This window comes from Delphinapterus leucas, chromosome 17 (genome assembly GCF_059928025.1).
Source record: "Delphinapterus leucas isolate spDelLeu-1000000601 "Yukka" chromosome 17, BTC_Dleu_Yukka2, whole genome shotgun sequence".
NCBI lineage: Eukaryota > Metazoa > Chordata > Mammalia > Artiodactyla > Monodontidae > Delphinapterus > Delphinapterus leucas.
This window is the reverse complement of record NC_143145.1, coordinates 37,735,492-37,750,549: the sequence shown is the minus strand read 5'-3', so window position 1 is coordinate 37,750,549 and position 15,058 is coordinate 37,735,492. Positions and strand designations below refer to the sequence as shown.

The window sequence follows — 15,058 nt, the reverse complement described above, 5'->3', positions numbered from 1 at the left end:
ATTAATACCCCTTTATTAACCAAGGGAAATAGGGCATATAAAGGAAAATCCTGACAAACACGTAACACATATTTGATGATGTATTTCTATAGTAGTTCTCTATTGTTTTCTAAATTTTGAAAGGAGCCTGGAATGTTCCAATTGAAGTATGTAACCTCAGAACCAGCCTCACACAAAGTTGTGAACTAAATAAAATTTTTCTTTGGCTTTCTTCCAAATCTCTCTTTTTGAACTTTCACAGTTTCTCTTTGCCTAAGCCCCAGTGTTGGTACAGTTTACTTTCATTGCCCTTAAACTACCTAATGGCTTCCCACAATGGTTCCCAGCTTGCATTGCCTTTTATTATGGATTTATTCCAACTGTCTCCTGTACATCAAAACTTGCTAGTACTTTTTTCTTAAGGCCTCACTCTGCTTTCCAGCGTGACGGCCAATTTTCATAAGCTATTATACATGAATTTTCTCTTAACTAATTATTTATTTTTGCCTGCGTTGGGTCTTCATTGCTGTGCATGGGTTTTCTCTAGTTGCAGGAAGCAGGGGCTACTCTTCGTTGTGGTGCGTGGGCTTTTCATTGCGGTGGCTTCTCTTGTTGTGGAACACAGGCTCTAGGCGTGCGGGCTTCAGTAGTTGTGGCACACGGGCTCAGTAGTTGTGGTGCACGGGCTTAGTTGTCCCACGGCATGTGGGATCTTCCCAGACCAGGGCTCGAACCCTTGTCCCCTGCATTGGCAGGCGGATTCTTAACCACTGAGCCACTAGGGAAGTCCCTATTGTACATTTAATTTTAATGGAAAACTTCTGGAGACAATACCAGAAACAAGTCTTTTTTTCACCCTATTTGCTGTGTAACCTCTCTACCAAGAAGATGATTTTTGAACTTTACATTCTGTTAATTTGTTACTAATTAAAAAAAAAGATAGGTATGTTAAATACGCTTTTCTAAACTCATTTGCCCTCTCCCATGAGATTCTTATGTGTCTCACCCCACTTCCCATATCTTATCCATTTCTACTTATGACTTTCTTAAGCTAAAGGACTGACTTCCTGGCAGTCTAGAAAGGAGATAGGCAAGGAGATGTTCCTTTATCTCTCAAGTAATAGACAACATACAGGGAAATATTTTAATAGATATGCAGCAGAAAACCATATTGAACTCTGATTACAAGGTTCCTGAACATCCAGGCTCAAGGTTTATTATTTTCTTCCCACAGGTCCAACCCATTGTTAAGACATCTAACAAGCAGGACTCTTATTCACAACCTACCTGATTCTTTTAACAATACCCAAGCTTCAGAAGTGTTCTTTGAGCATGAGAAGGATAAATAATTAGTAACTAACATTTCTTAAGCTTTTATTATGTGGTATTAAATGGAAGGCTTTGTCTCTTTTAATCCTCACAACAATTCATGAGATAGTTCTGTATTATCCCCTTTTTAGGGATATGAGTACTGATGTTAGAAAAATTAATTTACCCAAGAACTCATAGCTAATGGAACTAGAAATTGAACCCCATTAGGTATAACTCCAAAGTTTATGCTTTAATCTTCTATACTTCTTTGTGGAGAATTTTTAATGTGCCATAGATGGACTGACTCACCCAGGATATGTGTATTTGTTCATTCATGAATTATTCATTCATTCATTCAGCAACTTTTTTTGAACATTCAGTGTATACAGTTTGCCAGGTTCTGTGAAAATCCAAAGCTTAGCCAAATGGAAATCATTCCCTCAAGGAATGTGTCTACCAGCGAAAATGTCATGTATAGAAATAACTGTAACATGAGGTGTATAGTGATAAGAGCTATGAAACAGATTCCCATTTTTAAAAACTATTGGAGTTCAGAAAAGGGAAAGCATTTCTCCATCTGGGAGGTGAAAAGGCTCAAAGAAAGGTGGTATTTCATTTGGACCTTGATAGATGGGAAAGATTTAAACATTAGACAGTGAGAAACCAGGGATTCTACGGGTATTTGAGGCTGAGAGACAGTATAGGAACAAAGACCCAGAGAGGGGAAAGTTAGAAAAATGTATGTCATGGAAAGCAGAAGAGGGAGAATTTCAAGAAATGGTGGCTAAAAGTAGAATTTATGGATATGTCACTTGTCCTTATCACTAACCAAAACGAAACATATGCTCTGTTTCATCACACTGTTAGCCTCTTATGCATATCCATTTTGTGCCCCTTTCTTCCATTTAGCACGTTGCCATACATGGATGCTCAAGTCCCCATTTAAGGAAAAGAAACTGTTATAGATGGAGGTAAAATTTATTCCCATTCAAAGATTTAGAATCACTTATTTAGGAAAGGAAGGTTAAGGAGAAATGTATTCATTCAGGAAGCTTTTATTAATATCCTGTTATGTTCCAAAAACTGTTTGATGCTAATATTTTTTAAAATAATATGCCATTTTTGCCTTAAGGATCACAGAGTCAACTAAAGGAGACAAACATGCAAATAAGGAATGGCGAAATGTAGTGACTTCTATGATAGAGGAGTAAGTTAGATATGGAAGTGACACAAGAGAGGCAGTGACCAGTTCTGAGAATGGTCATAATTAGGAAATGCTTCCAAAAGAGGAGACACATCTGAGCCCAGTCCTTTTTTTTTTTTTTTAAGACAAATGGGATCAACCCACATGTTCTATTTTGAAGCTTAATTTTTTTTAAGTTAATAATATATCTTGAGTGTCTTTTGTGTTAGTATATATAGGTATTCCTTATTCATTTTAACGGTTGTACAGATTCCATTCTATAGATCTGCATGTTATATTTAATTCCATATTGATGGATATTTGTATTTTTCCAATTTCTTACTAATACAGTACTGAAGTAAACACACATACGTACACACACACACACACACACTTGTATTGGAATATCTGTAAAACAAATTCTTAGATGTATCCTTCCAAGCATTTAATAGATATTGCCAAATTATTCTTCAAAAATAATGGGTAGAAATGCTTTTCCCACACCTCTACAGAAATTGGAAATGTCAGTCTTTTCAAACTTCCAGATTAATAAATAAAAATACTACATTATTGCTTTAATTTGAACTTATGTAAGTATTAGTGAAGTTGAGTATCTTTGCATGTTTACTGGCTGGTTATATCTTTTCTTGTCAGAATCTGGGATTTTACCTTATGCAAGCTAATGTTTTATGGATACTGACAGAATATATTAGACTTTTGGGTCAGAAACGAAGAATATTATTGCTCGTGGCACAGCAAACAGTGTGTGCATCATGTTTGCATTGGTTTCTCTTGCCCCCAAGTCCCACAAGGGCGATGCAGAAGGGCCCCCAGGGGGATGCTCTGCATGCAGTAGATAAATGGCACAGCATGGAACATGGAGTTTGTCAAATCAACCTCTTTTACAGCAAGTCTGCTCTTTGTCCTGGAAAGAAACTTTACCTGATCACTCAGAGATACTTTCTGCAAACAGAACCTGGGAAATGGTCCCTGTTAACAGCTTTCAGGGCCTTGCATCCTTTACATACCTGGCAAGAACATGCAGGGACGTTCAGGGCCTCTTGCAACAACTGCCTTTGCTTGTTTTTCTATGTGCTTACTTAATCATTTTCTCATTGATTTGTAGGAGCTCTCTGCTCTCACAACAAGTATTTGTAGATCTGTCATTAACTATTACCTGTTTTATCCTAACCTTGCTTTTTATTAATTCTGATGTTATCAGTTGTGAGGTTGATTTGTTTGTTGTTTCTTTTACCATCCGCAGGTTTCATGCCATACACAGAAAAGGCTACCCTATTATGATAAAAATATTAACTGATTTTTTCTCTTATGTTTTCAGTTTTTAGCCTTTAATATTTTGATCCTTTTGGAATTTACTTACATATAGGAATGATGTAGGGACCCACTTTGGTTTTACCAAATGGCTAACCAGTTCTTGCAACCTCATTTCCCATCCTTCCCATAATTGTTTGAAATGGTACCTTCATCACATACTAAAATTTATCTGTACTTACATATTATTATTTTTTTCTTCTTCTAATCTATTTGTATGTTACTACTCCAACCTTATCTTTTAATTTTAATTAGTGTAGCTTTATAATAGACTTACCATCTGGTAGAATTTGTTCTCCACTCTTTCTCCTTTATTTAAAAACTTTCTTGACTGTTTCCACATATTATTCTTGAATGAGTCTTTTGAAATAAAGTAGGTAAACAGGATGAATATAACTATGAAAAGAAATCCTAAACTACTGTCCTTTACAAGTGTATCCCCTTTTTAAAAGTCTCATTAATGTTATAACTTTTATGAAGATTCAAGTTGCATGTCAACAAATACAGAAACATCATTTCTGTTTGCATCTTCTAAAATCTTCTTTCTTTTAATATAGATTCCTTGTAGTTTGGAATACTGGGATGAACTCCAGAAGGTTTTTGTTGCATTTCGAGAATTTAGTCTGTCTGAAAGCAAAGTTTGTGAACTGCAATTGCCAGATATCAATCTTGTGAATGACCAGAAGAAACTGGTATCCTCGGATCTTTGGAGAATTGTTTTGAACAGCAGCCAAAATGGAGCTGATGACCAAAGGTAACTCAGTGAACAAAGTGAAAAATGAAATAGTGGCATTATACTAGGAAACAATCATCAAGTCATCTTATCTAGTGTCCCCTCACTTAGCTATATCGCAGCTCTCTAACAGCTGCATCTGTCTTAACTACAGATGAGAACCAGGAAGCGAGATAGAAGCTGATGTTTCAAAGTCTGTGTACTAAAATTCCTGTTACTGTGAGCTCTAAGAACCTGTTCCTTAAATATAAAAGGAAAAAAGAGCAAAAAACAAACTTCAAAAAAAAAAAATCCAGTTATCCTGAGCTAAAAAGTATAGAGGAAAAGAGCCATACACACTTCAATAGACTCTTAATGACACAGTCATCAATATGTGTAAATGTTAACCCTGGGGCATTAAAAGAAACGTTAAGTAAATTGAATTGTCTCCTTCCTTTTGGAACTACTTCCTTCTTAAGGGTTTTTTTAAAAAACTTTAAAAGACCTCCAGACATTAGGAAAACTTGACTAACCAAAATAATTTATACTCAAGATTTCAGATAGCCAAAGTTTTATTCAGCTCTTGAGTCTATTTGACTATAATGTATCTCTAGAGCTATAGACTTCAGGTATTCTGAATCGTGTCCCCAGAACTTCCTGTTCCACACCTCCTACAGGATATCTGGTTAGTGACAAAACAGGGCCAGATTGTCCCTATTTCCAGTATTTGCCTGCTTAATACATCCACTAACTTAGAGTAGAGAAAAAATGACTCCAGCAATTTATTCTTCAAGTGCTCCTTCTAGTTTACATATCCTTATTATGTCTTTCTGTTCATGCTCCCCTAAATGACAAGAAAAAGAAACTAAATCACCATCAATGGAACAGTTTTTTGAGTCATATGATATGTGTACTATGGGCCTGTGCCTATCTTGCTGCCCATCACTTTCAATGTCCTACCTTCTAATTCTCCTGACGAGTTTCCTCTAGCATTATCTTATTCTTTGTATATAATCCACCCCCTTTTTTTTCCCCCAAACAACATTTTGACACTAACAAAAAGAAAAAAACATCCACCGTTCCAACACCCTGTGATTGAACTGTTTTCTCTTTTTTGTTACCTTTATTTTTGCCCATCATTGTATGCCTTTACAGGGTTATAATCATAGCACACCATTTTGTATTCTAATTCCTGTTTTATATTATAGATAGTTGTGAATGCTTTCTCTTTTTGTAATTAATAGTAATATATGTTCATTGAAGAACATCTGGGAAATAAATAAAATAATACCACCCATCATCATATCACACCGAGATAACCTCTGTTCACATTAGTCTGTAGCATCACAGTCTTTTTCGTTGATTACTTTGTATGCTTAATAATAATGTGTTTTTTACTTTATGATTTCTATTTCTAGGTCATTTGGGCTCTTTAAAAATAATTGCCTTCCCAGTATATTACCTAGTAATGTATGACTGGTGAAAATATATTAGAGGAGTGGGGTCTTGATTTTACCTATATGAAATGCAGCAGTGAAAAGAACACCCATCCTGGGAGGAGTTAGCAGATGGATAGAAAGATTGCCTATTCTAAGCATAGGTTACCTAGTCAGAAACCAGGAAATCTCAGAAAACAGAGCTATGGGTAATGAATTTTTTTTAAATCTGAGTTTCATTATTAGTATCAAGTTAGAAATCATTTCTTGATTCTAATTATCAAAGAATGCATTTTCATCATTGAAAGAAGCATTTTGGACAAGGTTAATTCCTCTGAATCTGAAACATTCATAAAAATCACTTTGTGGTAAGCTTAGCACTGCAGAAATGTGGAACATTTAGGGAATGGAAATTTATGCAGACAGTCAAATTTAGGCAGTTTTTCACCAAGCTTTCGACATTGTAATCACAGATCTTTTGTCCTCACCTTGGATTTTTCAACTTGCCTAATATTTCACAATTGATCTTGCTTTAAATTGTTCGACATTAAGCATTTTTCAGGTAGAAATTGATATTAGTGAAATTAAATTTAAAGAGCTGGTTTAAAAATCAACATAATAAAACACTATTAAGACATTTTTCAAAGAGAACAGTAAATAAATTTCATCCAATTTCTTGAAGGAAAACATCAGTGATTTGATGATATGTCGACATATCACATAGTTAGATCCAGTATATTCTGTCATGGGAAATCTAAAACTGGATAAAAACCTGACACTTTTATGATTAGAGATTATCGTATCTTAAATAATGTTTATGGTTTGAGAAGGATATGCATCAGACTGTTGTACATTACTGGAAGAAAGTTCGTAAGTATAAGTCCCATGAAGCTTAATCTAAAAAATAAAGCATCTTGCCCACAGTTGTCAAAAGTGCAACAGTGTAGGATATTTAGTGGTAATGGCATCACTGTGTGTATGTAAATAGAAGCACTATTTATTAGGGATTTTCAAGTTAGCAGACCTGGGTTTAAGTCCTGGCTCCATCACCAACTAGCGGTTTGGCCCTGAGAAACTGATTTCTACGCTGAGGCCTTAAGGAATGGGTAGGAGCTAACCAGTCTGAGGGGTGGCAGGTAGCTTTCGATACAAAGGACTGGAGACCAAAGATTCACTCTCTTAAACCTTGGTCTGTTTATCCCATACAGGCATATTATCTTTAATTCAATCCCCGTGTATCTGTAATAATTATTTTCCACTATCTTTAATTAATGGTTTGCTTGATCATATGAAAATGAATGATGGGTAACTGTTGTTTTTTTCAAGGTAGCATTGGAAGGAGAGTAACTTAAGCTTAGTTTCCACAATAGTATTGAACTTTAGTAGAGTTTTCTTTCTATTTGTGGTGCACTGGACTGAAGCAAGAGATACAGCCTTTAAGCCCTGATCAGGGTATCCATTTCAGCTATTTATTTTTAATCTCAGCATGTATGTATTTGCCCACCCCCACTGCCCACTGCTGAAGCCTAAATAAACCCCTTTTCCCAGTAGGTCCTGACAAGAAACAGACAGCACACTCAGACTGGTTAACTGAGGAGAGTTTACTGTAAAGACTATTTACAAAAGTGTTGGCAAGGTGAAGGGATAGGAGAGTACCCTGAGGCTAGAAACCATCGGGAACCATCCCACTCTTAGTCCTGAAAGAGCCAGGTAATAGAGCCATTACCAAAACTAACCCAGAGTGGGTGGTTGTAGCTGTTTTTGGTGGAGGGACCAACAATGTGCAGAGACGTGGCTAAGAAGGAGCCAGGAGAATATGAGTCCTTCCGCCACTCTCTTCACACCTTCTGATCTCCCTTGGGCACCTTCCACTGGCCGAACCAAAAGACAAGCCAAGGACAAAGCAGCTTGTTGATACAGTCAGGGGCAGAGAAGAGGATGGGGAGGGGTAGAAAGTGGATTTAGAGAGCAAACAAGATAGCCAGCAAGCACACGCTGTATTTGGAATTTACAGTTTCTTACCTAGTGATGGGACCTAGGCGGAAAGATGAGAAATGGCTGGTGGGCCCAACTCTCAGGCTTTGGGCCACTCTACTAGGTTCCCTGAGTTTGGTATCAACCAGATGTCTTCTGGTGGACCAGAACAACTTTCTGCTTTGTTTCCACCTCTTACCCTCACCCCAAATGGCTAACTCCAGAAGTACGTGACTATCTAAAGTCACAAGTTACAGACAATTATTGTGTTACACAGTAATAGCTGTGAAGATCTTGATATATATGTCAGGTTAACTTTATGACAAATTGTTTGATGATAATGCTAAGCTGTTTACCTGTGACGAGTCTTTGGTGGTTTTGTCCATATTACATGGTCACTTTCTCACAATGTTAAAACGTGAGAGTAGATTGCTTACAAGGACTTTTTATCCCCACCCACAAAACGTTGGTTCATAGAAGAAAGGCATCCTGGAAAAAGAAGTGTGTGGCTCTTTCTTCATGTGATGAAAATGGAAACTCTGTTGAGTTTTTTAGAGTGCAAAATAAAAAAAATAAGATTTTCTCCTTCTCCCTAAAGATCCTGTAAGTCGCTGTCCACTCATATTTAGTGATCTTTGAGACAGTGGTCCACAGTTTTTTGTGTATGTGAGGAAGAGATGCTTTTTATTTACCAAACCTTCATTCTTGTGTGTATAGCCAGTGCAGGAATCAGAGGAAGAGCGTTGTGATGGTAAAGTCCCTGGATCATTTCCTTTCTCCTCACTGGTTGAACTTTCTCCTACCAGACGGTCACTGTGGCCTCTAGATATTGTTTGCCTCCATTTGGCTACTTGGATCTATACTTTTAGATGTACCTAAATTTGCTGGGTACCATTTTTTTTAACCTTTTGACTTTCATAAACCATTCAGACAACAATCTTGACGTTTGGAACTGCTTTGCCACCTTGTTACAAGATATTGACAGTAGTTCCCTGTGCTATACAGTAGGCCCTTGTTGCTTATCTATTTTAATTTTTTTTAATTTATTTATTTATTTTTGGCTGTGTTGGGTCTTCGTTGCTGCACATGGGCTTTCTCTAGTTGTGGCAAGTGGGGGCTACTCTTCGTTGCAGTGAATGGGCTTCTCATCGCGGTGGCTCCTCTTGTTGCAGAGCATGGGCTCTAGGCACACGGACTTCAGTAGTTGCAGCACGCGGGCTCAGTAGTTGTGGCTCGCAGGCTCTAGAGCACAGGCTCAGTAGGTGCGGCGCACGGGCTTAGTTGCTCTGGCATGTGAGATCTTCCCGGACCAGGGCTCGAACCCATGTCCCCTAAATTGGCAGGCGGATTCTTAACCACTGCGCCACCAGGGAAGCCCTGCTTATCTATTTTATATGTAGTAGTTTGTATCTACTAATCCCAAACTCTTAATTTATCCCTTCCCCAACCCATCCCCCACTATCCCTCTTGGTAACCGTAAGTTTGTTTTCTATTTCTGTGAGTCTATTTCTGTTTTGTAAATAAGTTCATTTATATCATTTTTTTTTTAGATTCCACATATAAGTGATATATGATTTGTCCTTGTCTGGCTGACTTACTTCACTTAATATGATAATCTCTAGCTACATCCATGTTGCTGCAAATGGCATTATTTCACTCATTTTTATGGCTGAGTAATATCCCATTGTGTATATATACTACATCTTCTTTATCCATTCATCTGTTGATGGAATTTTTTAAATAAAATAGAAACTATCAATGTGAAAAGGACAAATACTGTATAATTCCACTTATATGAGATACCAAGACTAGTCAAATTTATAAAGACAAAAGTAGAATGGTGATTGCCAGGAGATGAGGGAGAGGAAAATTGTTTAATGGGTATGGACTTTCAGTTTGGGAAGATGAAAAAGTTCTGAAGATGGACGATGATGTTAGTTGCACAACAATGTGAATGTACTTAATGCCACTGAACTGTACACTTTTAACTGGTTAAAACAGTGAATTTTAAGTTATGTGTATTTTACCACAATTTAAAAACTCTTTTCAGTAACCTCCCCCCGCTATTTTATAGCTGTACTAGGTTACAACAGAGGTGTATTTCTTATTTGCAGTTAGAGTTAAAACATTCCCCAGAAAAGACAGATCTAAGGTGTAGAGAGAACATGGTGTAGCAGGCACACACATCGTCCCTTGTCTTCTCTCCTCCATGCGGTGCTCTCCCAGGATGGACAGGACAGTGTTTTTGCAGTAGGCAGCGGAGAGTTTAGGTGAACCAGTGTTGAGAAACAGTGCCACACTGGGATGAATGACAGTGTGATATTGTCAGATCCCTCTTGGGAGCTAAAGGTAATCACCAGCAACTGACATTAAACTAAGTAACCAGTACGGCACCCTGTTTGCCAACCAGGAAAAGAGGGATGAGATTTTTTTTTCTCTTATGGAGTGATAGACATTATGCTAAGCAGTTTCTATGTAGTACCTCCTTTAATACTCAAAAAGTAAGTCCAATTACTATAGTTACTTTACAGATGAGAAAACACGTTTAGCTAGATGAAATAATTTGCCCATGATTACAGTGTAAGTGGAAGCAGTGCAAGCATTTTCATCTCGGTTTTCTTACCTCAATCATTCTCTGCTTAATCTCTATGCTATATTATAAAACTCTTATTACCACAGAGGGATACAGAGAAAAGCCCAAGGCTTTATCAATCAAGTCAGATCACTGTTGGATACCTGCAGAGCTATAGGGGTGACATCCAGGGGTGAATCTTTAAGGATTATGCCTGGGTCCCCGCAGTGCCTGTGGATCAATCAAGATCTAAACTTACTAAAACACTCCTTGTTTAAAGGAATTGATTCCCTTCTATGGGTCACCCAGGACAGTAAATAAGTCCCTTTGGCTAAAATGAAGGTATGGATATGTAAAACTCCTGCCATACTTTCTACTCTTTAGAATATTTCCCCTATTCTAAAAATTTGAATTTCCATTAGGAACTTATTGATATTTGAACTAACTACTGAATCTTGAGTTCTATGTATTACTATTTGAAAGGTTTTGCTCCTTGGAGCCATCTTTACTTTTCCATTTCTGATTATTACACATCGCATGAATTATGTTTTTCCTTTTGATATCTGGATCAGATCGAAGTCCATTGTACTTAATTAAGGAAATGATATAAATGTAGTTGCTATAAGTGTCCCTAGCAGGGTCATTGTTCTCATCTTTATGACTGTTTAGCTCTATCATAGTTAGATATTTTTAATCCTTATGTAAAAGGTAAACATGCATATGCTACTTTTATAGTGTATAGTGATGATCAAATTAAGTTGAATATCATAAAACTATAAATTTACTGATTCAAAATATAAAGCATTTCATGTGCATATACCATATTAATTTTGTGTTTAACACATTTTAATTTTGATATAACTCCAATTTTAAATAAAACTCTAACTTTTTAAATATAGATTAATCTAGTAACATTTTAGTCGGGATTTCAAGATGGAAAGAGTGCTGACCACTTGAATATATATGTTAGGAGTTACTATATAGACCTAAAAATATCTTTTAACCATTGATTTGTACATTTAATTTAGGAAAAGTGAAAAATCAATTTGTTATAAATAAAATTTTAACACGCACTTATTTGTGATGTCTTAGCAACCTTTTTCAACATGTTGCAGAATTTGCTACTCTCAAGAGAGAGAAAAGTAAATCTTGGAAAATCTCAAGAGTGTCAAAAATTGCAGTTGACAGAGAAATTCTTCAGATAAACACCTCAAATTTTGTACTTACTGTTTTAAAACTGATCTCAAAGTACTCTCACCTGGATTTTTAATATTTTGACTAACGCTATACCCTATTTTTAACAACTTCTTAAAGTATTATAAGGGAGAGATTTCATATGTGTAAAACACACATACAGGGCTTCCCTGGTGGCTCAGTGGTTGAGAGTCCACCTGCCAATGCAGGGGACGCAGGTTCGTGCCCCGGTCCGGGAAGATCCCACATGCCGCGGAGCTGCTGGGCCCGTGAGCCATGGCCGCTGAGCCTGCGCATCCGGAGCCTGTGCTCCGCAACGGGAGAGGCCACAACAATGAGAGACCCGTGTACTGCAAAAAAAAAAAAAAAAAAAAAAAGTATCTTCTTTCTAAAACACACGTACAACTAATACAGTTTGGTCTTTCTGAATAAATATAAGTTTTAATTTTACCTTGCCAATAAGATCTTTTTTTAACTTTAATTTTTTTAATTGAAGTATAGTTGATTTACCATGTTGTGTTAGTTTCTGATGTATAGCAAAGTAAGTCAGTTATAAAATGTGTATATATATATATATATATACACACACACACACATATATACACACACACACACATACATATACATACACACATGTTTTCATATTATTTTCCGGTATAGGTTATTACAAGATATTGAATATAGCTCCCTATGCTATACAGTAGGACCTTGTCATTTATTTTAAATGAGATCTTTATTTGTAACTCCACAGATAAATTCCTAGAAAGCTATTTGGATTAGTATACCCATTTATAGAAGTTTTAAAAATACACCTAGCTGCATTTTCATGCATAACGTTTCATCAGAAACATAGTGCCCCAGAGTTGTGTTTTCTTTGCATGCAGTGGAGTTTTTCTAACGTTGCGGTAAATACCACCACATAACTATAAACACCTTGAAGTTAAATATTCAGTAAACCTAGCTTTCATTTTCACCAGCCTTTTCACAACCTCCTTCAAAACTCAGCTGAAGATTCACACTCTGCAAATCCCACATGATTCACCCTGTGCCATTCTGACTTCCTCTTGTATTTCCACTCTGGCAGCACTTCCAACTTGCCTACTCCTTGTTGGTTGTTCTGTTTTATAACGTTTGTAAACATCTACATATTTTATATCACCAGTTAGACTGGGAATTCTTTGAAAACCAAGGATTTATTTCTTTAGTTTTTCTTGTCATAGTTCTCCCTAGGATACTATAAACCATTGTTTCTTCTCTAGGCTCCTCATGGATTTGGGAGCCAGGCTACCATAGCTGTAGAGCAAATTTCAGATTTGGAAAAAAGAGGGTGGAAGACAGTAAGGGGGAATAGGGCAGCATCTGTTTAGTGATCCACAATTAGCAGAATGCACCTTGGCCCCTCCCAATCCCCAGGTCTCATGCTTCTACTAGCATTGAGGGGAGGCAGCTAGGCTGCATGTTTCCCATGCACACCAGCAGCTGCTATGTACAAATTTCTTCCCTCCTACAGATGCCTTCACTATTTATTTTAATTGACTTTTACTGGTATAAAATGGTGTTGGGAGGATGGACAAGTAAAGAGAGGACACATGTGGTGTAATTGTCCATGGAGCCTTGGTTCTTCTGGACATGGTCATAACTTTTATGGCACCTAATACAGTATGCAGTAGGTAGTCAATAAAGAGTATTGGCTAACTCATATGGGAATATGGATGTGGATGACCTGGAGAAGTAAAACAAAAGAAAGATTTATGGTGACACTGAAAATATTGGGTTTTTTGAACAGCAGAGTCATACTCTGAATTGTGTTAGTCTTAACTTACGGACAACTTGTTCTCATATTAGTTTAAGTGAAATGTGGATGGAAGAAAATTGGGTTGGAGGTCAACATGGCCTGGGGTTTCAGGAATCCTTCAAAATTTTTCTGCTAATAACTCATAGAGAATAATCAGCAAGAACTTAATTTTTTTAATTAATTTATTTAATTTATTTATTTTTGGCTGCATTGGGTCTTCATTGCTGTGCACGGGCTTTCTCTAGTTGTGGCGAGTGGGGGCTACTCTTTGTTGTGTTGCACGGGCTTCTCATTGTGGTGGCTTCTCTTGTTGCGGAGCACAGGCTGTAGGCACATGGGCTTCAGTAATTGTGGCTCGTGGGCTCTAGAGTGCAGGCTCAGTAGTTGTGGCTCACGGGCTTACTTGCTCGGCCGCATGTGGGATCTTCCCGGACCAGGGCTCGAACCCGTGTCGCCTGCATTGGCAGGCAGATTCTTAACCACTGCACCACCAGGGAAGCCTCAGAACTTAATTTTTTAAAACGACTTATGTGAGCAAATATGGAAGATTTGATGAGAACATTGACTATGGATTATGGGAGCTAGCTTTAAAAACCCCTATAGAAAGACATTTCATTTATATGATGTTGGGAAATTTAGGTTATTGAACTTATTTTATTAATTATCTCCCACAGCTCTGCAAGTGAATCTGGTTCTCAAAGCACTTGTGACCAACTTGTAACTCCAACAGCCCTGGCTGCCTGTACCAGAGTTGACTCCTGTTTTACGCCATGGTTTGTCCCATCTCTTGGCGTTTCCTTCCAGTTTGCTCACCTGGAGTTCCATTTTTGTCATCACCTTGATCAACTAGGCACAGGTACTCTATTTTAGCATCAGAATAACATTCACGTAATACTTATTGTTTTATCCCTGCACAAAACTCCTGCCCTACTGACCACCACTCACAAGGTGGAGGAAACTTTTAGAAGCAGCATTCATCTCTCTAACAGTAAGCACCAGCAAAGTTATTCTGAAGCTGATTTCGTATGATAGGTGTCCCCCTTACATTTGAACCATCCTATGGACCTGTTATATAGGGTACCAGTTATATTGAATTGCCATGATTTTGCACACTTCCTAATGAGAATTTTCAAGGAAGTTACAAAAATTGCAGGTTTTACTGTTACTCCAATTATGATCTTTTTGAAAGAAATACATCTGTTTTTTTCCTATCTTATGAGCCATTACATGAATGGCATATAGTTTCCAAAAGTACTTGATATTACCTTATCTCGAAAGTACAAAACCTTCTACAAAAAATGGGCAAATTCTCCAATAATTTAAAAGACTAGCATTTTTACAAGTTTATAAGGTAGAAGAATAAGTTTTTCCACACACCAAAAGTGGCCTTTTATAAGTTTGCTCATGTTCATGAATAATTATTCCTAAAAGTCTGTACCAAACCTTTTCTACTTAATACATTTTGATTCTGGTATTAGGTTTTCAACCTACATGTAATGGAAAAATGAAAAAAATCAGATTAAAACTAAACACAGCTGCTGTTAAGCATCTTGCCTTTTCAGCAAAAATG

The 15,058-nt window shown here is 37.1% G+C and overlaps 1 protein-coding gene across 14 annotated transcripts in view; it reads left to right on the top strand.

Moving 5' to 3' along the window:
- VPS13B (vacuolar protein sorting 13 homolog B) overlaps nucleotides 1–15,058 on the top strand; it is a 795,150-nt gene that overhangs the window by 684,169 nt on the left and 95,923 nt on the right. For all 14 annotated transcript variants that reach the window (XM_089898526.1, XM_089898529.1, XM_089898532.1 and 11 more), the window contains 2 exons: nucleotides 4,363–4,559; nucleotides 14,163–14,344. In XM_089898526.1, the coding sequence (XP_089754652.1) occupies nucleotides 4,363–4,559; nucleotides 14,163–14,344 (379 nt within the window). The remainder of the gene's footprint in view (nucleotides 1–4,362; nucleotides 4,560–14,162; nucleotides 14,345–15,058) is intronic.